Genomic DNA, 24,495 nt, shown 5'->3' on the forward strand with positions numbered 1-24,495 from the left:
ATGGAACGGAAAAGAAAAATCCAAGAAAACCCCAAACCTGTCAGGCCACTTCAGGGGAATCCTTCTCTCTCTGGGGGGGAGGGGAGGTGTGTGTAGGTACTGTTGTAAAGCTAGTGTTTGGGGTACCTTATAGAGTGGTATTTGTATTATAAGTTTTACTCTAAAACTCCACTTGGTTCGTCCCACGTGGGGCGTGTTTGTTTCATTCTTTCGCAATTTATCGGAATTGAAAAATTTCAAAGTGTTTCTCTTCTTACAAAATGCAACGTTTAAAAAAAATTTAAAGAAAAAAGTTAGTGCTCATACGACACTTGTGAATGGATAGGCGGATAAGGCTGGAAAAAGATCATTCTTATATATAGTTTTGCATATTCAGATTGTTCAAACTTATTTACTTTTTTGTACATATTCAGGGGGCAACAACAACAACAAGGAAGTTATAACCTATCTATTTCTGCATTAATATTTTGCAGCATTAACATATAAGGTCTGAAGGTTAAAGCAGTAGCATAGACCAGAGCACACGCCACAACTCAAAGCTTAGTTAGGAAAGATACGTCGATTTCTTACCACAGCATCTCCTGTCATGGTTCAGTTCAACTTTCAAGCGCCATGGGTACCTATACTCAATAATTGTGTTAGTAATGAACTAGCAGCAACAGATAACAGTCCTCCATTTACAACGTTTCAGTTGGCAAATATAGATCCAAAGACCGGATATCCACAGAATAGGACGTTGATATACCGAGGATGGCTATTCAATAATAAATCCTCCAATGTTATTACATTCACCACTGATAAACGTATGGAAAAGTATCAACAATTTTTAGAGAATGATAAGGTTGAAGCTGTATTCTGGTTTGGTCATATTCGAAAACAGATTCGGTTTAGAGGCAATGTGAGATTACTAGACTCTGAGCATCAGCCTAGTATTAATTTGAATCATATAAATAGTGGTGAGGTAACACCAATTGAATTGGATTCGCACAAAGATGGTGCTGTCCCAAGGGTTCAAAAACAACCAGTACAAACTTCATTGATATCGCCATCATTTGTTGAAAATGACAATACTCAAGAGGATTTATCATCAATGGGTCAATATGTTCCACCAACTAGTGAAGAATGGCAGCAAGAGTTGGATAGGCAGTGGAATGGGTTATCCAAGGCATTAAAGACGACATTTAGAAAACCAGAACCTAAATCCATATTGACTGAGGAAAAAGCCAAATTGATTAGTAAAATACAAAGAGGTGTTGATGGGAAAAAAGATGAAGATGGATATAAGAATTTTGCAGTAGGGACAATATTTGTAAATCAAGTTGATTATTATGAGCAAGATAAGGATAAGAGGTTTGTTTATGAGTTGGATGAAGAAAGTCATACTTGGACCGAGGAAGAAGTTTGTCCGTGAGAGAAAAAGGTGAAGAGAAGAAGTGAAATAGGATTCTTCAGTGGATGGGAGTGGCTTGTAAGATAGAATTGGTATATATAGATTGGAATAAAGATACGATCCCTACAATGGAGTCTCAGAGAGTATCAGTGCGTGTCGTATTATAGTATTTCACGACATTGTTTATTTAATGATGCGACACTGAGTTTGTTTACGACACGACACTGATTCTACATTTTGTGTGGCTTTCATTTCGTGTTTTGGTTTTGTGTTGTTGTTCTTTTGTTGTTTTGTTTGTTTGTTGTGATTTCGCAAATTGAATTCCCCTCCAAAAATATTTAAAAATCAGCTTTTTTCTTTGTTTCTCTTTAACCATTCCTTTATATCTTTTTCTTTTCTTCTACAACTTTACTAACCTTTAATCTTAATCATCAACAATGGCTACCGCTGCAACAGCATCTTCAACCTCAAACTCAAAGTCTTACAAAGGTATGTCTTTGTCCTCAGGCAGTTTTTTTCTTTTCTGGCGCTTGTTTATTTTTTTTTTTTTTTTTGGTCATTTGTTTTGGTTTCAATTGGCCTGGCGTTGGAAATTAAATTGCTGTCGTAACATCGAGACTTGCTAGTCTTACCTTTCTATATGGTGTCAGTTTTACTAACAATGTTTCTATAGACATGATCAAGGAGGCTATCATCAACTTGAAAGATAGAAACGGATCATCGTATGTTTATTTTACTTCAATTGACCATATTCAATGTCCCTACTAACATCGCCTTAGCCGTCAAGCTGTTAAAAAATACGTCCACAGCAACAACGAAATCAAGGCTGCCAATTTTGACTCCTTATTCAACAGTGCTTTGAAGAAAGGTGTTGATGTTGGTGACTTCCTTCAACCAAAAGGACCATCAGGACCAGTTAAATTGAACAAGAAGGCAGCAGCAATTAAAGAAACCAAGGCCAAGAAACCATCTGCAAAGAAAGCATCAGCCACTGCTGGACCAAAGAAGGTTACCAAAAAGACTCCTGCTAAAGCTAAGGCAACTACCACCACCAAGAAAGCTGCTGCTCCAGCTAAAGCCGCTCCAAAGAAGGTCACTAAGCCCAAGGCTAAGCCAGCAACTGCTGCTGCTAAGAAGGCAAAGGCTGCTCCAAAGAAAGCAACCAAGGTTGCCAAGAAGTAAATTATTTGGTCACATCCAACAGTTTTACGTTTCTTCTTTCCTTTCAGTTTTCAATTCAGTCGAATGAGTACTTGTTTTATTCCTACTATTTTTTTTTATTAGCTTAATAATCTTTGAATGTGTTTAATCTTAAGAGCGTTTATATTGTAGATGAGAGATCTCTCTTTGTGAGTGTCGCGCCAAATTCAAAAATGCAAAAGAAGATTTTGACTCGTCCACTTTTCCACAACTTTTCCTCAGTCCAGTTCCCCCATCATGTCCAGACCTAAAGTAACCATTATAGTAGCCGCCCTTAAGCCACTTTATGGGATCGGAAACAATGGCGGTCTCCCATGGCGATTACGCAAGGATATGGCCTTTTTCAGACGAGTAACAACGCGTACTACTGATGGATCAGCTCGAAATGCCGTGATAATGGGAAGAAAAACTTGGGATTCAATACCGCACAGGTTTAAGCCGTTGCCAGATAGACTCAATGTTATCATGTCAAGGTCATTTGAGAGTAAAGTGGTTGATGAGGGTGTAGTACATGCCAAAACTGTTGATGATTCATTAAAGCTTCTAGAGGGTTTCAACATTGAACGGGTTTATGTTATTGGTGGTGCCGAGATTTATAATGAGTTTATGAAGAGTGGATTGGTTGATACTGTCTTGTTGACTGAAGTTGAACATAGTGAACAGAAGGATGTTGAGTTGGATACTTTTTTGAAATTTGATCCAAGTGAATGGGTGAAAAAGTCTAAAACGCAGTTGGCTCAGTTTACAGGAGAGGAATCAGTCGATGATGATATCCATGATGGTGAATTTGTTTACAACTTTACATTGTGGAAGAAGGAATAGTCTTAGAAAGAAATGGTTTTTATATACATGTCTATTTTTTATCATCGAATACCCTCATTCTCGAAATAACTCTATCATCATAAGCCAATTCTTGAACCCACTCTGACCCTCTTTCGGTTCCCTTTTTAACCCAATTTGGTGGCCAGTCGACTTCCTCTTCTTTAGCCATCAAGATGTCCTTTTCTTTGAACGGCCTAGTTTCTTTATTTACAATATGAGTGGTTCTTTCAGCATAGTCATTGGCAAAAAATCTCTTGGTAAAGAAACGATAGATTTTACGTGGCACATTCTTGAACCCTTGAATAGTGGGTACTGAGTAAACATAAACTGGTTGTTCAAAAAATAACGGAATTCCCTTATCATCTTTAAGCACTGTGTCCATGTTAAACTCAGGTGCTAATGGAGCATTTGCGTAATCTGCTGAGTTGATGAATCTCATCGGTACCGGTTTCAAATTGTCGTTATCCTCATCATCATCATCACTATACTTGCTTGGGTTTTCCTCCTTGTCCTTGGCTTTTTCTTCAGCTCTACGAGCTTCTTCATCGGCAATTGCTTGTGGTTTTTGCAATGGACCTAACAAACCTTCATGTACTCCACTCATGTACTCTTTGAAAGCACCTCTTCCGATACATACAATACCTCCTGCCACTTCATGATCTGCATCATCGGATACAATGTCCACTTTTGGAGGGAAAATTTTGTACAACCCGAGAACATCACTTGGCTTGTATAATTCTGAACGTCTGGCATACTCTGGCTCTTCCGTAACGTCGTTAGCTTGCTTCTGTTCCGCCTGTACTTTTGTGTTTTCAGCTTCCTTAATTCTCAAATCTCTAATTCTTTGAGCAACACTGGATCTGATATCACCCTGTCTACTCTCACTAAAGATTTCAAAATCAACCGATCCAGAATTCAACACTGGCTTGATAAACTTACGGAATATCCTCAACGACTCATCAAGAAAATCATTTGGTGGTGGAGCAATATAAATTGTCAATTTTCTAGGTATCCTATCGTTAGTGTACACCTCTTCACTCAAGTGAGATACACTAGCCATCCATTTCTTACGGATTTGTTTCTGTTCGTATTTGTCATAGGCTATTGATGACCCGACACCGATAAGAACTGACCAAAATATGAGCCAGTTACGGGATGGAAGTGAAATTCTAGGGATTCCCATCATTCGTAATGCGGGGTTGGAGAACCCTTTCTTTTTAGGAGGTTGTGGTTTCACCTCTGGCTTAAGCTCAGGCTGCGGTGGCTCTGGTTTAGTTTCACTCATTGTGGGGGATGATCCTTGCGTGGGTGAAGGAGCTTTGGGTGTCGATGATGATTGAGAGAAAGAAAAAAATTTTTGGCCCAAAAAAAATTTGCAACAATTTGTGTTTTCTTTTATACAAATCTATTTAGCTCCACCATAAGATCATCATGATTTAAATCTTTCCCTATGAAGACCAACTTGTTTTGCTTTATCTCGTCTAAAAGTTTCCCATTTTCTATGATTTCATAAGTTTCTCGAACACCTTGAACAACTCTAATATCATTGTCATGAACCAAAACTCCCTTTAATCGGTGTATTTCCACATCTTTACCATTGACTTTATTTTCCCAGAGGACGTATTGAAGAAACTTTTCAATCTTTTCAAAGCCAGTTTTGTCTTGGAAAAAGGGGAAATCTATGGTTATTGTTGTTATTCTACCGTCGTGGAAGGAAGCGGTGGATTCTGACAATCTCGTGTTTGCCTCAAATGCATGCAAGTCTAGAATCTTATCAAGATCGATATCTCCAAAACTTGTAGGGTATATGGGAGCTGTTTGGTTGATACTCTGAAGCCTAGTGATTATCTCTCTCCCATCTTTCACCTTGTCTGATTTATTCAATAAAATCACATCAGCTAAAGCAACTTGCAAATGTGCGGTAGTAACACCTTCTTCGATTGGTTCCAAGTCGTGCTCTTTATGCCAGTGCCCACCAACATCATTCAAACAAGTGAGAATGTTCTCAGAATCGATAACAGTTATCACACCATCAATGTATATATTGGAAGCCAATCCTTCATCGAGCCAAAACATCTTGGCAATAGGTGCTGGATCAGCAATACCTGTGGTTTCCAACAAAATGTAGTCAATCTTGTCCCTTGATTTCTCTACCAAGTTCTCAATTGCTGTCACACCGTTGTCCTTTACCGTACAGCATAAGCAACCATTCCCAATATCTAGCCATTCTTGTACACTTTCATCCTGATCTTGTATCGTTACTGACTTTTCAATTACTGAGGAATCCCCAAACTCATTCAAGATGATAGCTAATCTTTTATTTGATTTTTCTCCAATCTTTTTCAACAAGGTCGATTTGCCAGATCCAAGGTAGCCTGTGACAATTGTTATGGGAATTTTTTTTGTGGATGATACTGTAGTCAGGTTAATCAGAGAGAGAGGCTCTGTTCTCACTTTCTCCGTTTCTATTATACCATTTTCGGGTAAATCAACGACTAATTGTGGTATATCCTCGTCCATTTTTCAGTAATGTAATCATACGGCATTTCGGAGACGAGAAATTTGAAAAATTATATCACTTTACTTTTCATCATCAAATGAAACGGTTCAACAAAGTTCTCGATGCTGCATTGATAGCATTGGTGACATATCATCTTGTCATCTCTCCCTACACAAAAGTGGAAGAGTCATTCAACATCCAAGCAATCCACGATATTCTCAACTATGGGGCATTCTCAACCGAGGCGATTGAAAAATACGATCACAAGCAATTTCCAGGTGCTGTGCCGAGGACATTCATAGGCAGCTTTGTGCTTGCTTTGCTAGCAAAGCCGGTTGTATTCTTATCATCCATCTTTGGGAACGATCTTTTGGAAGGAGACCAAACTCAATTGCAAAGTATTGTGCGGGGTATATTAGGACTTGCCAACGCATTGTCTTTAATTCGACTTAGAGACCAACTCAACAAGATTACATTTAGAGACAGAAATAGCAGAATCAAGGGCCTTGGTGGATTTTGGTACTCTATTTTATTGTTGTCGCAATTCCACTTGATGTATTATCTGTCGCGAACATTACCAAACTTTATCGCATTGCCCTTTGTGAATTTTGCTTTGAGCAAGTTGATTGTGGGTGATTTGTCCGGGTTGACATGGTTAGCAATGACTGGTGCTATCTTTAGAATGGAAGTAGGTGTGTTTGCTGTGATTATAGCAGTTGTCTCCTCCTTGGTGTTTGGACAATCAAATATTATTGCAAATGTTGTCCTTTTATTTGTTGGTGCATTGTTTGGTACAGCAGCTTCCTTTGCTGTCGACTCATATTTCTGGGGCAAACCGCTTGTTCCTGAAATTAGCTCTTTCATCTTCAACATTGTCGATGGTAATGCCGCAGAGTGGGGTGTTGAGCCTTGGGGAGCTTACTTCAACAAGTACCTATTCAAGTTATTTAGACCACCAGTGATTCTCATTTTGTCTGTTGTTGGACTTTTGAGTGATCCTGCTGATGATGGAGTTGCGGTGACGAATACCAAAGCTGTACGTCATCCAGCTAGAAACTCGTTGCGCATCTTGTACATATCGTCCATCATATTTATTGCAGTTATGTCTCTCCAACCTCACAAGGAGTGGCGGTTCATCATCTACACTGTGCCTGTATTCACCTTGCAAGCAGCCAACGGGTTGAGCAATATTTCTATCAAGTGGAGTCTCAGTTTCTCAAACAAGTTGTTGACCATGATTATCTCGGTGTTAATTTTAGTCAGTACATTACTTTCCTTATATCTGGGATACGTCTCCAGTTTCAACTACCCCGGTGGAGAAGCGTTGAAATTTGCGAATGAGTATGTGACTGAGAAATACAGTGGTAAAAATGTAGCCATGTTCATGGATGTTCCTGCTTGCATGACTGGAGTCACTCGTTTCGGTGAACTACATCGCGAAGGAGTAGTGTACGATAAGTCCGAAAGTGAAGTAAACTATGACACTTTTGATTTAATAATCACCAAGAATAAGGTTGATGGTTGGGAACTTTTACATACCTCCAAGATCTTCAAAAATATGAGTTTAATCACCATTTTTAGATTAATTGAATCGCAAAAGGCTAATCGGTCCACATTGTTTGTCCTTTTGAAGATCATGGTTGAGGAGTTCTTGAAAGGGTCAAATGAAACTTTTAAAGACTTGGTGCGCTCCACCGTCTATTTGGATGATTACTTACATGTTTACGAAAAGGTTACTTCATAGCAACTCTAATTTTATATTAAAATTCTAGATTCTCTTTTCACTTTGCTTGCCGGGGAAAGCTTAACATCATTTTCCTCTCCTGTAGGAAATGAAATTGGCTTGATACGGCCCATTCTTTTGGCTGTTGATATCACTGAAGAGTCATTCAAGGAATAGGATTGGGTATCAGTAGGACTTGATGAGCTGGAAGTGTTTGGACTGCGAAATTCATTTTCAAAGTCTGATGATTTCTCGTCTTTTGGTGGCGATAAGTCAACATTATAATTGAGCTTCACTGGCGAAATGGGTCTGACTTTGTAACGTGGTGACAACTTGGCCCTTCCGAACCGTTCCCGAAGTTGTGAAACTTGTTGATCTCTCATGCGTTGAGATGTTTCCTGTAACTTCGAAGGGCTAGGGAGTTTCGAACGCGGGGTTGACATTTTGTTTGGTGAGAACCGTCTCTGTGGGGTAGGTGCAAACTGCTCTCTCTGTTGTCTTTGTTGGTGAGCTCTGCTTGCTAATGGAGATGAGTTGCTAACATAAGTTTCATTGGCAAGCTCTTCCTCTTCCAACTTATCTTTGTGTTTTTGTAGCCACAAATGAATCACATTATTTGCCAAGCGCTTATCTGACCGTTCTTGGAAAGTCTCTAACAACTGGTAATGTCTTTTCACACCCTTGTTGAACTTGAAGATCCAATCTTGTGTGCTTTGTCTTAAAAGAGCGAAATTCTTTTGCGCAAGATAGTCCTCACCTTGTTCATTTATAGCATCAATCTGCTCAAACCGCCAACGCCATTGGGAAAGGGTTCTGTACATTACCCCATCATTATAAACCACAATTCTCTCATCCAATTCGCGAACTTCATCAAGACGTTTGATCCAATGAAGGATAAATGTCTGAAGAGCCGGAGTGAATGAAAATTCAATATTCTGTAATTCTTTCTGGTAAAAGTATTGTTCCCTCCACTCAGATAAATACTTGGACTTCATCAATGAGTCTGTGTAGTCTGTAAATTGTGGTATACGTGTCGCTAGCTTATCCTCGATTGCGTCATCATACTTGTCCCTCCAAATTGAAAAGAAATATCTCTGAGTGTACTTGTCAATAACCTTGACATTTTCCAACTCTTGCTTTCGAGTGTTGAAGTGGGTTTGCCATCGCGTAAGAAGCCGTCTTTTCATCATTCTCTCCGCTTGGATCTCTTTAGCTTGAAGGGAATAAAATGAGTTTTTCCAGTGCACTATAGCAAATTTTGCCGAAAGATGATTTTTAAACGCCAGTGCTTCGGTATCATGATCTGAAGTGATACCAAATTTATCCTTCCAAAGCTTGTATGTGTATACTACCAACTCTCTGTTTGCTGAATCTTCACTACGTGTTGCTAGTGCTTGAAGTTGCCAATTTCGGAAAGCATTCCTTACAGTACGCACTTCCGCCTTGACCACAAACGCATTGGCGTTTCTTCTCGTTTTCCATCTTTTGAAATAACGTTGAACGAGATTCCCATGTTGAAACAACCGAGCTTCCCATGTCCGACTTGCATTTAACATCCATTTTTGGAAAACTGCCTTTTTGTTTGCGATATTGTGGTCATGTATCGTTTTCTGTGCCCATTCATCGAGATGCAATTTACATCGCCAGTTACTCAATACAATACGTATGGTTCGGTAATTCTGGTCACGCTTAAAGTTTTCCAATTTAAACACCAACTCTGTGGATTGCCGCCACTTTCCAAAGAAAATTTCCACCACGAAATGGTTCCTTATTTCTTTAAATTGGTGTAATTTGGAAAACAATTGTGTTTTGTACTCAGCATTCACAATGTCTCGCCATTTGGAAAAGTATCTCCGCAAAAGTAACACTCGACTTGCGTCAACAAAGTCGTTATATCTCTGTTCAAATTCTATTTTCGCTTGTTCAATGTGTTTGGTTCTGTCTTTCCAGGTGTTCATATATTTCAAAAGTTGATTCTTTGTGTAAAGCTTCTCTACTTCGATACAGCGTCCTCTCACTAACATAAACGCGCTAAACCATTTTTTGAATCCCCGTTTTAAGTCAAGTAGTCCAGCCTTCAGATCAAGCTCCTTTGCTTGCTTTAGTGCAACTTTCAATTTCCAAATCAGCAACAATTGTAGTCTTTCCTCGTAATGTGAAGTAGTGGCTTGGTCCCTTAACTCGATCTTCTTTCTGGCTAATCTCCATTTTGAAAGAATACGTGGTCTCTTATCCAACTTAGAGTATAGCCGCTCGAGTCTCTCCACTCTTTCCAATTTTCCTTTCCAGATCTGAAATACAGACTCTTCAAAGCCTCTTTGTCTCTCAAAGTCAAAGCAGCTAGCACGCATGAGTAGCGTGACTGAAATCGAGGGCCTTTCACACAGTAGTAGCGACTGTAGAAAGATAAATCTGTCCAACACGCCCTTCAAGTCAGTTAGAGATTCCGACTCAAGTATAGACTCAACAACTAGTGGCATTTCCTCGATAAACTCATAATCCTCTTTGGTAGCTATAGACAAGTTTTGATGCATGAACTCGACATAATGTTTGAATAGACTTGGAAAGTCGGGATTAACATCCTTACTGAAGTCTTTTAGCTGTGTGACAATTTGCACAAGGCCGGGTAGTACTGATTTTGGGTCTATTGGCACACTCTCTTCATTGGGTTTCCTTATTGATTCCAGTATGTATTTTTCGTTCAATTGCCTGTGCATATTTGGAAGAAGGGTGGAAATGTCAGCTTCTTCACCACTTTGGAAATATCTTACGCGTTGGTGTTTTTTGAAAACTTCCACTATTGAGCAAGAAACTTTCCATATGCTTAATGCTGGACGTGAGACCAAAACTGGCAAAAGAAGACGATAAATTGCCAAAAATGAAGAGCTATTTGAGCCAAGTTCTAGCGGATGGTATATTTCAACGGATCTTGTAGTACCAAATATGGAATCACCATCATCATCATTGTCTTGCGACTCAATAATATCGGCTAAAATTTGAGTGTCCTCGTCTTCATTTACAAGATCCTTATAGAAGTTCATATCATATAATAGACAGGAGCATACATAATCCTTAAGGGCCTGCTCTGCACTGTCCCTCATCTGAATCGTATGATGCAAGATTTCTGTTAGCCTTCTCGCTATAGGTTGGTAGTCGGACTTTATTCGTAGTGGATTGGCGGGATCTGAAAGTAGTTGAAGGATCCCTCGAAGAGAGTTATTGTCGACACTCCCCGATCTTAAGTGGTTCATAACATTCGGAACATTGACAGCGGACAAACTAGGCGTGCCATGGTATGCAACACTGAAATCTCCAATTGTTTCAATATTTGTCCACAAGCTCAATACATGATTGTCCCCATCAAGCGACAAGAAGTTTCTCAAGTGGTGGATCACCGACTTTACCTTTGCTTCGTATTCGGCTGAATCATCCATCTTGTAGTCTTCAAGCTGTTTCAATTCCTTTAGAGCGCGATGTAGCGTCTCCTTGTGTTCCATTCTGGGGAGATACTTTCATGTGTATAGAAGCTCTGTTTATTTATTTATTTATTTTTTTTTTTTTTGTGTGCCTAAATTTAGAACAGAAGGCTGTTGCTCTCTTCTCTCCAACTCAACAGTTGACTTCTACAGTGCATCCGTATCATAGTTTACCTGATCCTAATATGGGGAGCCGCATGGCCAACAGAAGATCTGCCAGTTACGACTCGCAACGAGTGAAAGTCCCTGGTGCTCAATATTCTCAGTATAACTCACGCCAGGATTTCTCTCAGCAACAAAACCTGCAACCAAGAATGGTTTCAGATTCAGTGATTTACGACAAATATGGTGATCTATCATTCTATCAACCTCCTTCGAAGCAGTACCATTCTCTGGAGTCTAACTCAGAGAGAACCAGTTTTGATTCTAGTTACAGTTCAGGGGCAAGCCAATCATTTCAAACTCCAATAAGTCAAGACTTTTCACAAGTCGGGCCAGCAACTACACTACCCTACCCAACTCTGGACTTAAATACCATAAGTCCTGTTCCGGAGTCACCAGAAGCTGAATCGGGTAAACATGGTGCCTCCTCCTCCTCCCCATCGAAATCCATGACAAATAGTCTTACATCCAACGGTATAGGGTCCATCATAGGGAGCTACAATTACAGTCAAACTTCTATGGAGAAAAAGAGGTCAGCGACACCGGAATTGATTAAGCAGGTTTCCAGCGATTCCTACACAAGAATTGGGCTGGACCATAGTCGCTCGACGCTGGCTCATAAACGGCAGGGGTCTGATACGTCCACCTTGTCGAACCACTCCTCAAATGAGCAACAAAACAAAAGTAAGCGTTTTGCTAGATACGCAATGAATACCCAGGCACATTCGGTAAACCCTTCGAAAAGGTGGGATATCGATAATGTTCTTGCTTGGCTAAAGGAGCACCAATTCAACAGCTCGTGGCAGGACACTTTTAAAAACAACGAAATATCAGGAAATCGGTTTTTGGAGTTGGAAAATTTCGACAGAAACTCAATGATTTGGAAACAATTTTCAAAGTACTTGAAGCTAGATTCTAATCTCAACTCCATTGAAAGGTTTATTGAGCTACTACGATATGAAACTGAAAAGGAAGCACTGACTAAGGACAACTCTTTACAGGCGAGTATCAAGAATGAAAATAGGAAATCGACACCAGTGTTTTCCAAACACAAGTCCAATTCTTCTGTGTCTTCAACAAATTCAGCCACATCTATACCTAGGCCGGTGTCGTATATCGACACAAGATCCAAAGATCAAACTCCCACAAGTCATCTGTTTTTCCGAAGAAATAGAAGTGGGTCTAATGAGACTGACCCAAAGAGAAAGAGTCAAATATTTGACGATAAAAGGCTTTCCAAGTTAGACTTCAAGAAAAATGGTAGAATTCTCAATACAATTAGAAAATATGGAGGAGATAAAGCTGTTGGTATGGTGAAGGCGTCTACAGGACGGCCAAGTAATAGAAATAGTACAATACTGACGTATTCGAGCCAACTGTTGGACCAGCAAGAGTATGACAATATTTCGCCGACCTTGAACCCACCAAGGTCCGATGGCAGGACGTCAATTGATAGTGCAAACTCGGCAAACTCAGTTCCTTCATTTCGCATTGAGAAATATGAGGAGGTACCGTCGCCTTTGGATGATGTGTACATGCCACAAAAGTTTCTGCAAGAAACAACGAAAACGATTTTGCTCAGTCGTGACAATAGATCATTTATTCCGTTTTCAATAGACAATGATGAGGTGAATGATATTCCCTCGCTCAGACACAAAATGATTCTACATTTGGGTATGGTGGATATAGGGTCCATAACCATACACTTGACTGATTTTAACGCGACTGAGGGAGGCGCCTTACCCGATGACTTGATATTCAAAGTGCTCCAACGGGACTCGATTGTCAAGCTTGTCATTAGGCAGTATTTGGACTCACCAGAGGGAACAATTAAAACTGTTTCAACAGTTTCATCAGATGCCAAGTCTTTTGAAACAAGTGATGAACATAGGACTTACCCAGCGACTCCGCAATACCTATTACAAAATGTCAATAACCACAATGTTGATTATTGGAACTTTAAAGAACATGCGAATTTGTCAAAGATTTCTGAAAATCCAAAACCTTTATCGAGGGGGACACAGACTGATATTTCAATTAGTGATACAAAGACTGATTCTCCACGTGATATAAAGATAGATGCCCCAACTGAACCAGAATCGTTCACCAATGAGTTGAGTAGGAATTTTGATGTATTGAGACAAAAGTCACTTCACAATTTCCCATTGAAATTCCCATTTCGAACCAATAGTAAGAAAAAGACGCCTTTGCTTCAGATTGACACTTCTGGTTTCGCTAGTCTGAGAAACTCTTCTGTGTCCCCTGAATCTTCAGGAAGCTCGTTCAAAGTTATTAGAAAAGGTGCCAATGAGATAAACTTTGATGAGAGACGGAAATCGCCGTTTGAAAAGAAGGCTCCAAAATTGATTGCAAATATATATGAATCGTCATTGTCTGATTACAAGAGCTCGCCAATTTCAGCCACCACGGTTATGACACTCAGAGATGATCCTCGGGATTCAAGGTTGAAAAAGAATGGTAGTCAAAGAAGTGATCTTAGGACAGATTCAATAAAGGCGCGAAGAGCTGCACCACCGCCTCCAATAGAAAGACGTTCACAAATATTTCGTCATCATAATCTTGGAGCTCCCAATGTTCATTCCTTGCAGTCTCCTGCTAGCTCAACTGCTAGTAGAGATTCTGATGCCGATAGTGAGGACGATTTTTTTGTGAAACCAATGAATAGGAAGGATGTGTTTGCTAACCATTCAGGAACCAATGATGATGCTGACTCAACTAAATCTGATGCTGATTCCGAAACTGATTTCTTTGTCAAACCAATGAGACAAAAGACGCTTCAAATGACAGTGCGGCCTCCGGTTGAGGAACTTTATGACAATTTGGAAAAATATTTCCCTCATACTAATCTCGACAAGCCTATAATTGATGATGAAGTGGTTGAACAACCAATCAAGGAGAAGAAGCCTTCTATATCAAGAACTTTTTCAAATGCCAATATATCCCCAGTCAATCCTGAGCAAAAGGGCCACCAGGCAGCAGCAAATAATGTGCGAATCCGGAGAATGAAGACTATTCGAGGCGTTGCTAATGAAGCGCGTCGAAAAGCTTTAAAGAGGAAGCAACAATCTCCTCCGATTACGTTTGCCAATATCTCTAGAGAGAATAGTAAGAAGTTAACTCGATCAAATACCAAGATGTGGGGACAAAAAGTGTTTGAGGTGACTAGTAGTGAAATTGAAAAGGGTGTTGTTAATAAGTTTCAGAATAAGGATGGTAGTTATCAAGAATTTGCTTGGATTAAAGGTGAATTGATTGGACGTGGGTCTTTTGGTGATGTTTATTTAGGATTGAATGTGACTACTGGTGAAATGTTGGCTGTGAAGCAGGTTGTGCAGAGCAATAAGCTTGATCTTGAAGGTATAATGGCATTACATAAGGAGGTGGAGACAATGAAGGACTTAGACCATAAGCATATTGTTCAGTATCTTGGGTATGAGAAAAAGAATAATACCTACAGTTTATTTTTGGAGTATGTTGCTGGTGGGTCTATTGCCATGTGTCTTCGATCGTATGGGAAATTTGATGAAACTTTGATTCAAATAATAACCAAACAAGTTTTACTTGGATTGGAGTACCTTCATTCAAATAATATAATTCATCGAGATTTGAAAGCGGATAATTTGTTGTTGGATATTGATGGGACTTGCAAAATATCTGATTTTGGAATTTCCCGTAAAAACAATGATATTTACAGTAATGCCAATATGTCGATGAAGGGAACTATATTTTGGATGGCACCAGAGGTTATTGATAATATGGTGGAGGGATATAGTGCCAAAGTAGACATATGGTCATTAGGGTGTGTTGTTTTGGAAATGTTTGCTGGGAAACGTCCGTGGTCTAATGAAGCGGCAATTAGTGTCATTTATAAAGCTGGAAAGGAAAAGAAGGCACCACCAATTCCTAAAGATATTGCTCATTTAGTGAGTAAAGAAGCGGAGAACTTTATCAACCGGTGTTTTGCTATTGATCCTGCATTAAGACCTACTGCGGAGGAGTTATTGAATGATCCATTTGTTACCACGACCAGAGAGTTTAATTTTGCATCAACAGAGTTGGGACGACTTATCAAGTTTAATAGTAAAGTGTATCCATTATAGAAAGGAGTGTTTTGTCTATGTACAATTTTTTTCTGACTACTTTAATCTCAACTCATTAATCCTCAATACCGTTTGAAATGGTTCGACATTTGTTGCCTTGGTTCTTCTGCATCTTGGCTTCTTCTTCACCACTTGGTAGAGTGGTTCTCTAGTTATTTCAACAACACTAGCTTGCAATTCGTAGATGGAAGGGTCGATGCCGCTGCTGACGTTTAAAGTGTGAGTAGTGGATCCCAATGTAGTCACATCATTCAAGTTTAAGGTATCACCAACTTTGACATTCTTCATCTTGTATGGCAAGTAAATCTTGTCGCCCTTGGTGACCAAGTAAGGCATGTTGTATAATCGCATAATTGCATACAAGTCTTTAGATCCGTTGGATGATAGTTTAAGGGCTGATATGTTGTTGTAAAAGTCATTGGGGAGCTTATTGGTCAATGGGGTGACATTGGATGTTGCAGCAGCGACTGTACTTTGAAACCTAGCAAAGGGGTTGTAGTATGTTGGTCGTATGAGTCTTGCGTATCGACTAAATAGAAGGGACATGATAAAGGACGCTCCAGTGGTGTATACTAGAAGAAATGAAATATCTAACGTCAACTGATGATTGGAAAACGGAAAAATTTTTGGTGCAATTTTTTTTTTGGTTGCGCTACCGGAAATACAAAGGTATAAAGAGTAGTTGTATTTTGCGTATAGAGGTAATTATAGGTTAAACTTTTGGTATTTGAGACTTATGGCTATGTGTTGAAGCTAGTAAGACCTTTAAAATAAGAGTATTTATATGTTTTAAATGTAAAGAGTGGAGTATAGTAGTTGCAGTAGTAGTGTATGGTAACTAAATTTGAAGAAGAAGAAAAAAAAATTTTTTTGTTGGAAATTGGACAGGGTCAAGTCGCAAATTCAATCAAGAGCAGATTACTACTATTGAATACTCTTTAGAGTTTATCAAAGCAATACACCTATTCAAGTAATATCATTCTCCAATCATAACCTAAAAGGAAGGAGGAACAAACCATACTTTACATATTCACGCCTTTTTGCTTAAAGTCATTTGCAAAAGTAAAACCATTTTGTTGATACCTTTTTTTGAAAGCCAACGGCAAATCAAAATCCCCATCTTGCAATAGCATACACTCGTTAATGGTTCATCAATTGGCTTCATATTGAGATCACATCATAATTTTTTTGTATATAAACGCCCTTTTTTCTTGCAAAGCATTGAAAGCAATCTCCATACATTTTTGCATATTTGAACAACATCTAAACCACCGATTACTAAGGTTACTTTAATTGAATTACATTTGATATGTCTGGGTCGTTTTGGAAGTTTAGTAATGGGTTTACTTCCCTATCTAATATCACAACCCTACTTGAAAATTATAACCTGAACCAAGATCAAACTGATTCGCTGTCTGTGGATACAAACAAGGTAGAAGAGGAACAGCGTGACGTACTTGTGAAGCTTTTGGATGAAAATGACTTACTACAGGAGCTTTTATCGAATAATCCTATGTTGTTGGAGTTTTTAAGAGATGAAAATGTTTTGAGTATGTTGGTTGATATTGTTATATCAAATGACTCAGAGGGGGAAGCAGAGGAAAAGAAGGCGGAGACAGCTACTGCACTGAATGATGGCAAAGCATCGGATAAGGACAAAGAGAGTACTGATAAAAACACTAGCGGCGCCAGCGAAGACACCAGTGATAAAAAGGATCAAAAGACATCCCCAAAACAAGACTCGGGTGATCTGGAAGACGACCAAGATGAGGAGGCAGATGAAGATGATGATGATGATGATGATGACGAGGAAGAGGATGAACTGCCCGAAGAGAGGTTTAGACGAAGGGCTACATTGGCATCAGAAGTACTCAGTGCAGATGTTTGGTCTCTAACAGACACTGTTATGGAGTCCACTGAAAACCTTAATAAGTTGTGGAGTGTATTGGATTCCAAAGATGCCCTTGATATTCATGTATCTACTCATTTTATGAAAATTATGGAACATTTACTTGATATGAAGTGTGATGAGATGATCACCTATCTTATAGACAATCAACCAAATTTGGTGGAAAAATTCATCAACCACTTATCTAATCCTCCATTGATGGATTTTTTGCTAAAATTGATATCCACTGACAAACCTGACAACTCGACTGGTATAATTGAATTTTTACAAAATCAAGATCTAATTACCCATTTGATAAATGCATTGGATGTGCCAGATACACTAGAGAAGGATGATGCAAAAGAAGATGAAATTACTAATCATGAGTTGCTATTGATTGAGCAAAGCTCAGCGGCAGATTTCCTCAAAGCATTGATAACGATATCGGCAAACTCGACTGCTGATAACTCAACCATAGGACCAAATGAACTTACAAGGGAGCTTGTTTCGAAGGAGCAAATGACGAGATTGTGTGAGATTATGCTAAAAGGTGGATATGCATTGGCAAATGGTGTTGGGATCATTATTGAAATCATTAGAAAGAATAATTCTGATTACGACATTTTGCCGGTGTTGTATATCACATTGGAAAGCCATCCTCCAACTGGGCGAGATCCAATTTATCTCGGCCATTTGTTGAGAGTATTTGGAGAACGAATTCTGGATTTCAACGAATTGTTGATCAAAGAGCACACTGATTCCAAATTGAGAACGCCGTTTGGTGTGATCCAACCATTGGGATTTGAGAGGTTTAAAATTTGTGAATTGGTGGCTGAGTTGTTGCATTGTTCCAACATGGCATTGTTGAATGACAATAAAGGTTTTGATGTTGTTAAGGAACGTGATGAATTGAGAGCCAAAATGAAGGAATACGATCCTATTAGTTTCAAGTATAATGAAGCTATTACTTTACCAGATGATGGGAAAGAAGATAAAAATGACGCTGCCGATGAAACTGGAGACTCGATTAAAGAAGACACCATTGATGAGTTTAACAAGCAAGATGACACCATGGACGAAGATGAACCTCATGCCAACTCAAACTTGACTGAGGAGCAAATCAGGGCAAACCCGGTAGTGGGTGACTTTCTTAAGATTGCATTGTTTGATACTCAAATCATCTCCAATATTCTCTCCATGTTTTTCCGCTTTCCTTGGAACAATTTTTTGCACAATGTTGTGTTTGATGTTGTGCAACAAGTTTTGAACGGATCGATGGATATTGGATTCAACAAGTTTTTAGCAATTGATTTGTTTCACCTGGCTGATATTACCAACAAGATCATTGAAGGGCAGAGGCTATGTACTGATTATGAGACAAGTCATAATGGTTTGAGGTTGGGATTTATGGGACATTTGACATTGATTGCTGAAGAAGTTGTCAAATTTGTACAATTATTCCCATCCAACACATTGAGCGATTATATCAATGAGAAAATTGAGAGTGATGTGTGGGATGAGTATGTTAGTAATGTCTTGTATGACACTCGGGAAAAGTATAATGCGATCTTGGGAGGCAATGAAGATGATGATGATAGGGATGAGGAGGATAACACAACGTTTGAGGAAGGGTTGGGTGAAATTATTGAGGAAGTCAAGACTGGTTTGGTTTTCCATGATGATGAGGAAAGAGAGGAAACCCATGTTGAAGGTGATGAGAAATCCAAGAGCAAGAAGGAGTTGTTGGATAGTGATGAGTCAGAATCTGATGAAGATGATCATTTCTCAAATTACATGTCTCAACAACTTGCCAATACCTCAAACAATGCGAATCAAGAGCGTGAGGAGAGTTCAAGTGAAGAAGATGATGAGGATGATAAACACACTACAAATGAAAATGACGCTGATGACTATATAGATCCTAATGACGATGGAATGTCGTACAAAAAATCCAATCCATTGTATGACAATATGGGTGAATTGAAGAATTCCCAGCATTCTAAATTTGACAAAGATGATGATTCAGATTCAAGTTCTAATTCTGACTCCGATGAGGAGGAGCTTGAGACGGATGCTACAAAATTGACCCGATCTGCAAGTAAGAATTAAGGGAGGCAGATGGGTAATGCCCTGACGATTTGATTTTATGTACAAAAAAAAATGAAATGATAATGCATTGAAATAGATTTTATTCCTTTTTTTTTTATTTTACGAACTTGTTATATACTTTAATGGACTGTTGCTTTTATATTAGCCCTTCCTTCTCTTTCTAGTGGTGGCACTTGTTGTATCGTGCTGCTGCCGTCGCCGTTGACGCCATTTTCTAACTTGTGGTCTTCGTCCGAAGGCGGTACTCCTCCCATTAAGCCTTTACTCATTGCGAATCCAGATGATCTTTCACCAACACCACCGTTATAGAACTCATCTTCTATAGGGTGCATTAATACAGTGTTTTTGTTTGTGATTGTGATTAATGTGTTTGTGGGGACACATAGCCAATCACCTCTTTCAAAAGTTAATGGTTCACTAGCAACGAAAATGACATCTTGTGATCGGTTCAACCTCTCCATTTTGAATAAACCTGGCTGGTATTCGAAAAATTTTGATCCAGTGCTGAAATGAAGCGATGCTGCCTCGTCTGTTTTTGAAGTAATGTATCTGCTAACTACAATGGATTCACCATCAGTAGCTGCGAAATTCAACAATGACGGTTCTGACGTTACTTCTGTTTGCCAATTTTTTACCAACTCGATAGTTTTCAATATAGCTTTCTTCAAAATTGTGTGGGAAAACTTTGTATCTCTTGACAGTGGGTCGTAGCCCATTTTATCCAATGTATCGAGAAACAACGCAAAACAACATTCAGAATCAGTAGATCCTTGGATGAAAAGGAAATACTTATCGTCCAAATGATTTATAAGCTTCTTTTTTATCAAGTGGAAACACGAGATCCCTCCGTTATGCATAAACATCAACTTACCATAACTAAAAGGATGGCAATTGGTTTCCGACAATACTCCCTGTGTTGATGCTCTAACATGGGCAAAGACCAACTCTGATTCAGTACATTGAGACAAGTTGTTCAAGTTGACATTATTCCAAGCTGGTGTAATAGCTCTAAAGATGCATGGTTCATTGTGTTCCGTGTAGTATCCAACGCCAAACCCATCACCATTGATTGGGTTACGCATGTCTAATCGTAGTCTGGAGTCAAATGATTGGTTGATTATTGAGTGAGCTGGTTTGGTTAGGAGGTCGGATAAGACCATCAGCTCTCTTCCTTTGAATATCATAAATCTGCACATGATTTGGGGTGTGGTGACTGTGACTAATGGTGCTTTTTTTTTTTTTTTTGTGTGTGGTGTGAATTTGTCTTGATAGGAGACTAATTCTGGCGCAAGATAAAATACTCAGCTCAAGTGAAGATGTAAGAGCAAAGGAGAGTACGGAGAAGGTACACGTAGCTATTGTGAGGACGATGTCGCTTAGGTCAGCTTAAGTAACATTTGTCTGTAGCTTGTATATTTTTGCGCCAAAATTGATGCAAAATGAGAGAGAATTCTCGACCACCTAAAGTAATGTGCATAGCATTGCTTCCAGATCCAAATTTGTCTAGCTCTCTACAAATTGAGCTATCCAATCTTCTTTGGATTTGCATTGTTATTTGATCTCTGTATATTAATAATAACTTACAATTCTGAAACTCAACAAATTAGACATCAACAACAACAAGACAAGTTTGAATCCCAAAGGGTACTACAAGTATCAAAATTGATCAAAACAAAGAGCATGCACAAGGATTAGTAACAGCAACAAAATTGGATGAAAATATAAAGTTGCAAACAGCTCAATCAAACAAAATCAAGGAAGAAACTGACAATTTGGCAAAACAATTGTTGAATGATGAAAAGTTACAAACGTCCACCGCCGATTCATTGGGCAAAACCCAGCAAGATCTAGCAAGGCAATTTTTAAATGTAAATGCAACATTAGCAGAATTGTCAAACTCTTTAACATCAATGGATTTAAAATATGATCTATTGAACCATAAACTTGACAATTTACCACCTCCTAAAGCAAATTATCAACAAATTCAACAACAAAGTCTTTCTCCACAGTTATATCAACCTGCTCAATCTAACACAACACCTCAAAGACACTCAACCAATAATAACCAACCACCCCCAACCTCAATTTACCCAAATTATCAATTCCCTTAACCAGCACCAATCCCTCCTCCACCAACATTTCCACCAAACCAATTCAATCATTATCAACCAAATATGAATCAACACTATCCTTTTCAACAACAACAATCACAATCAAACACAAACACCATCCCAAAACCAATCACCAAATCCAATTCCACCAACAACCCAAAATTAATGATCAAACCAAAAATCCCAACCCAACCAAAATCAAAATCCTCAGCCTAATCAAAATCAAAAACCCAACCCAAATCAACAACAAAATCACAATCAACAAACTGATCAAAACTCTCAACCTAACCAACATCAGCAATATAACAATACTCAACAAACCAATCCTCAACAACCCAACAACAATCACCAAAATCCATTTCTTCCACCACCACCTAACTTTTTCCCCAACTACCAACAATCTCAATATTATCCTTCACAACCATTCCCCCCCAATTCAAATCAATATTCAAATCCATACCTGTCGCAACCAGCACAAATGGCTGCATATATGAGTTCATTGAATCGTCCAAACTATAAGGACCTTGCTTCATATTTGGATTTTTTGAATATTGACAACGGCATCAAAAAGGACATCAAACAATATCTACCATTCATCATATATTCCCAACCACCAGCGGCCAGTGACAAGGTAGGTGACCCAAAACTTAAAGAGAATTGAGCAGATAAAAGTAATATGCAATAAATAAAAAGTAGAGAGGGATATTGGATGGTTTATATAACCTTTGAATTAAGTCTCCTTGAAATGAAATAGCAATGTTAAACTGTAGATCCTGTAAACGTTCGTATCAGAATAAGTACAAATGCATATACGAAAGATGGAAATCGATTGGTAGCTCACACTTATTACCCGCGTGATAAGATTGCTAATTTCCGAAAGCGATGACACAAAAACCACCTTCCGTCCTCCACTTGAATTTCTTCCATTCAATTCCATTCAACACAACCCACTGTGCTTAATACAAGTACAATTGAATTTCACTTTCCCACATCAACACTATATAATACCCTCAATTCACCTCAGCAGCTTAGCATCTTTCCTCAATCTCCCCTACCCCGCCAGATATGTCGCTCTTCAGATCATTACAAAATTCACCAGCAACCATCACTATCTTCCACAACAGTAAGATCCCATTGTCAGCCGAATTGTCTAAAATTTTAAACAAGACTTATGACTCCTTACCATCCAAGCCAAAATATGATTTCCAAGTTGACTTGGAACTGAACAAGATGCCTACTTATGAACAATATCAAACCTTTGTCAGCAAGTTTCTCAAGAATGAACAAGCTAAAAAGACATTACATGATGCTTTCCCCTTCTTGAATGATAGACTGACTGATTTGCTTGACTCGCATGGTAAGAAAGTGACTGTGAAAGGATTAGACTGGTCTAACAAGGTATTTTCGCAAGCAGAGTATCAAAAAATTTACGACACGTTTAACAAGTTGGTGGAGAATGAACACGATCATTCGGTGGAAACTAGTCCATCTCAGATTTTCAAAGCTCCTTTAATTGCCGATTGGGATCAGGAAGTGTTGGCTGGTGATCAAGAGACTTTGAAGGCATTGTTGGCAAAATATGTTGATCAAGAGTAGACCAGTTTGTGTAGTTTAGATATTTTTCACAAGCAAAAAAGATGAAAACTGCAAACTTTCACGCGCTGAACATACTCTTTCTTCCCAAAGGCATGGCAAAACTGTATCTACTCCTCTACAATGGAGCATCTGCGTCACTCTGGGCGTATATCTTATACCGCTGCTCGATTGATATCTCCAATGGGTATTACCTGTTTGCTCCTGGTGATGACACTCCCCACAAGTTTCTAATTGCAACTCAATTATTCAATTCGTCATTTGAGTTTCTCCACTCGGTTCTTGGCTTGGTGCCTACACCTATTCCCACATTGCTTCTTCAATCATTTGCAAGGTTGATAATCTTAGTTGGAATTTGTTATGTTATTCCTGAATCCCCAGCCAACTACAACATTATCACATTTGCGGGGTTAACATTGGCGTGGTCTGTTACAGAGATTATCAGATATGGGTTTTACGTTCTCAAATTGGGTAAGTTTCCAGTTCCTTATTCGGTATTGTGGTTGCGGTATTCAGCATTCTTTGTCTTGTATCCATTGGGACTTGTTTGTGAAAGTGCTACAGTATACAATTCCTACGAAGTGATTGCAACAAGATTGCCAGGGTACTCCGCTTTCTTAAAGTACGCTATGCCTTTGTATATCCCTGGGTTCTTGTACTTGTACAGTTACATGATCAAGCAAAGGAAAAAGGTGTTGAATAGAGAGAAGCAAAAGTAGAAAAGTAAAAGCCAACAGAAAATTTTTATCCCGAGGTTCAAACTGTAGCAGTTCTCTTTAGCAATGGCACAACCCAGTGGATACTTAGTTGCATACAACTCCATCTCAGCGTCATTATGGTCTGTTGTATTCTTCAACACCATCTTCCTATCTCTCACCTTGGGACAACCATTTGTATACACCAAGACTAACCTCATCACCACTGGTATTCAATCGTTGGCGGTTGTTGAAATTGTCAATGCTGCAATTGGATTAGTCAAGTCACCCTTGTTTACCACTGTGACCCAAGTGTTTTCGAGATTGTTGATTGTTTGGGGTATTCACCAGTACTTGCCAGATTCACCAGCAAACTTCCACTGGACATACATCACATTGTGTTTGAGTTGGTCAATTACTGAGATTATTAGATACTCATACTATGCTCAACATTTAAGAAATGAAGTTCCTGATTGGTTAACATGGTTACGTTACACCACTTTTTACGTCTTGTACCCAACTGGAGTATTCAGCGAAGTCTATCAAATCATCTTGTCCCTTGATGAAGCGGGTTTCTACTATGGTTGGTTTTTGAAGGCTATATTGGTGACTTATATTCCTGGGTTTTACATGCTTTACACGTACATGATTAAGCAGAGGAAGAAGGTTCTTGGACCAAAGAAGAAGGTGAAGGAGAATTAAAAA

General features: G+C 38.9%; 15 protein-coding genes across 15 annotated transcripts; 10 read left to right on the forward strand and 5 right to left on the reverse strand. All coding sequences in view use genetic code 12, as the record gives it.

Annotated features, from left to right (window-relative positions):
- Window positions 1-586: 586 nt before the first annotated feature.
- On the forward strand, window positions 587-1,411 carry I9W82_003367 (uncharacterized protein; the record flags this gene model as incomplete). The annotated part of the gene is made up of 1 exon (XM_067692324.1): window positions 587-1,411. One exon carries the CDS (start codon window positions 587-589, stop codon window positions 1,409-1,411), a length of 825 nt encoding a protein of 274 aa, XP_067548715.1.
- A 416-nt stretch (window positions 1,412-1,827) lies between these two features.
- HHO1 (histone) lies at window positions 1,828-2,572 on the forward strand (the record flags this gene model as incomplete). The annotated part of the gene is made up of 3 exons (XM_067692325.1): window positions 1,828-1,879; window positions 2,064-2,112; window positions 2,170-2,572. 3 exons carry the CDS (start codon window positions 1,828-1,830, stop codon window positions 2,570-2,572), a joined length of 504 nt encoding a protein of 167 aa, XP_067548716.1.
- A 255-nt stretch (window positions 2,573-2,827) lies between these two features.
- On the forward strand, window positions 2,828-3,412 carry DFR1 (dihydrofolate reductase; the record flags this gene model as incomplete). The annotated part of the gene is made up of 1 exon (XM_067692326.1): window positions 2,828-3,412. The coding sequence occupies one exon, from the start codon at window positions 2,828-2,830 to the stop codon at window positions 3,410-3,412; it is 585 nt and encodes a 194-aa protein (XP_067548717.1).
- A 31-nt stretch (window positions 3,413-3,443) lies between these two features.
- On the reverse strand, window positions 3,444-4,697 carry TIM54 (Tim54p; the record flags this gene model as incomplete). The annotated part of the gene is made up of 1 exon (XM_067692328.1): window positions 3,444-4,697. One exon carries the CDS (start codon window positions 4,695-4,697, stop codon window positions 3,444-3,446), a length of 1,254 nt encoding a protein of 417 aa, XP_067548718.1.
- Window positions 4,698-4,807: 110 nt separating this feature from the next.
- On the reverse strand, window positions 4,808-5,932 carry I9W82_003371 (uncharacterized protein; the record flags this gene model as incomplete). The annotated part of the gene is made up of 1 exon (XM_067692329.1): window positions 4,808-5,932. One exon carries the CDS (start codon window positions 5,930-5,932, stop codon window positions 4,808-4,810), a length of 1,125 nt encoding a protein of 374 aa, XP_067548719.1.
- A 77-nt stretch (window positions 5,933-6,009) lies between these two features.
- On the forward strand, window positions 6,010-7,656 carry ECM39 (dolichyl-P-Man:Man(7)GlcNAc(2)-PP-dolichol alpha-1,6-mannosyltransferase; the record flags this gene model as incomplete). The annotated part of the gene is made up of 1 exon (XM_067692330.1): window positions 6,010-7,656. One exon carries the CDS (start codon window positions 6,010-6,012, stop codon window positions 7,654-7,656), a length of 1,647 nt encoding a protein of 548 aa, XP_067548720.1.
- Window positions 7,657-7,667: 11 nt separating this feature from the next.
- Window positions 7,668-11,132, reverse strand: SFI1 (Sfi1p; the record flags this gene model as incomplete). Its single annotated transcript, XM_067692331.1, has 1 exon — window positions 7,668-11,132. One exon carries the CDS (start codon window positions 11,130-11,132, stop codon window positions 7,668-7,670), a length of 3,465 nt encoding a protein of 1,154 aa, XP_067548721.1.
- A 164-nt stretch (window positions 11,133-11,296) lies between these two features.
- On the forward strand, window positions 11,297-15,394 carry BCK1 (mitogen-activated protein kinase kinase kinase; the record flags this gene model as incomplete). The annotated part of the gene is made up of 1 exon (XM_067692332.1): window positions 11,297-15,394. The coding sequence occupies one exon, from the start codon at window positions 11,297-11,299 to the stop codon at window positions 15,392-15,394; it is 4,098 nt and encodes a 1,365-aa protein (XP_067548722.1).
- A 36-nt stretch (window positions 15,395-15,430) lies between these two features.
- On the reverse strand, window positions 15,431-15,940 carry I9W82_003375 (mitochondrial 54S ribosomal protein bL21m; the record flags this gene model as incomplete). The annotated part of the gene is made up of 1 exon (XM_067692333.1): window positions 15,431-15,940. The coding sequence occupies one exon, from the start codon at window positions 15,938-15,940 to the stop codon at window positions 15,431-15,433; it is 510 nt and encodes a 169-aa protein (XP_067548723.1).
- A 763-nt stretch (window positions 15,941-16,703) lies between these two features.
- I9W82_003376 (uncharacterized protein) lies at window positions 16,704-19,391 on the forward strand (the record flags this gene model as incomplete). The annotated part of the gene is made up of 1 exon (XM_067692334.1): window positions 16,704-19,391. One exon carries the CDS (start codon window positions 16,704-16,706, stop codon window positions 19,389-19,391), a length of 2,688 nt encoding a protein of 895 aa, XP_067548724.1.
- Window positions 19,392-19,510: 119 nt separating this feature from the next.
- On the reverse strand, window positions 19,511-20,473 carry DUG3 (glutamine amidotransferase subunit; the record flags this gene model as incomplete). Its single annotated transcript, XM_067692335.1, has 1 exon — window positions 19,511-20,473. One exon carries the CDS (start codon window positions 20,471-20,473, stop codon window positions 19,511-19,513), a length of 963 nt encoding a protein of 320 aa, XP_067548725.1.
- A 112-nt stretch (window positions 20,474-20,585) lies between these two features.
- On the forward strand, window positions 20,586-21,502 carry I9W82_003378 (uncharacterized protein; the record flags this gene model as incomplete). Its single annotated transcript, XM_067692336.1, has 2 exons — window positions 20,586-20,606; window positions 21,035-21,502. The coding sequence occupies 2 exons, from the start codon at window positions 20,586-20,588 to the stop codon at window positions 21,500-21,502; spliced, it is 489 nt and encodes a 162-aa protein (XP_067548726.1).
- Window positions 21,503-22,567: 1,065 nt separating this feature from the next.
- On the forward strand, window positions 22,568-23,098 carry I9W82_003379 (uncharacterized protein; the record flags this gene model as incomplete). Its single annotated transcript, XM_067692337.1, has 1 exon — window positions 22,568-23,098. One exon carries the CDS (start codon window positions 22,568-22,570, stop codon window positions 23,096-23,098), a length of 531 nt encoding a protein of 176 aa, XP_067548727.1.
- A 92-nt stretch (window positions 23,099-23,190) lies between these two features.
- On the forward strand, window positions 23,191-23,814 carry I9W82_003380 (uncharacterized protein; the record flags this gene model as incomplete). Its single annotated transcript, XM_067692339.1, has 1 exon — window positions 23,191-23,814. One exon carries the CDS (start codon window positions 23,191-23,193, stop codon window positions 23,812-23,814), a length of 624 nt encoding a protein of 207 aa, XP_067548728.1.
- Window positions 23,815-23,877: 63 nt separating this feature from the next.
- On the forward strand, window positions 23,878-24,492 carry I9W82_003381 (enoyl-CoA hydratase; the record flags this gene model as incomplete). The annotated part of the gene is made up of 1 exon (XM_067692340.1): window positions 23,878-24,492. One exon carries the CDS (start codon window positions 23,878-23,880, stop codon window positions 24,490-24,492), a length of 615 nt encoding a protein of 204 aa, XP_067548729.1.
- Window positions 24,493-24,495: the final 3 nt, after the last annotated feature.

The sequence above is a fragment of the Candida metapsilosis genome, assembly GCF_017655625.1.
Source record: "Candida metapsilosis strain BP57 chromosome Unknown scaffold3, whole genome shotgun sequence".
Taxonomy (NCBI): domain Eukaryota; kingdom Fungi; phylum Ascomycota; class Pichiomycetes; order Serinales; family Debaryomycetaceae; genus Lodderomyces; species Lodderomyces metapsilosis.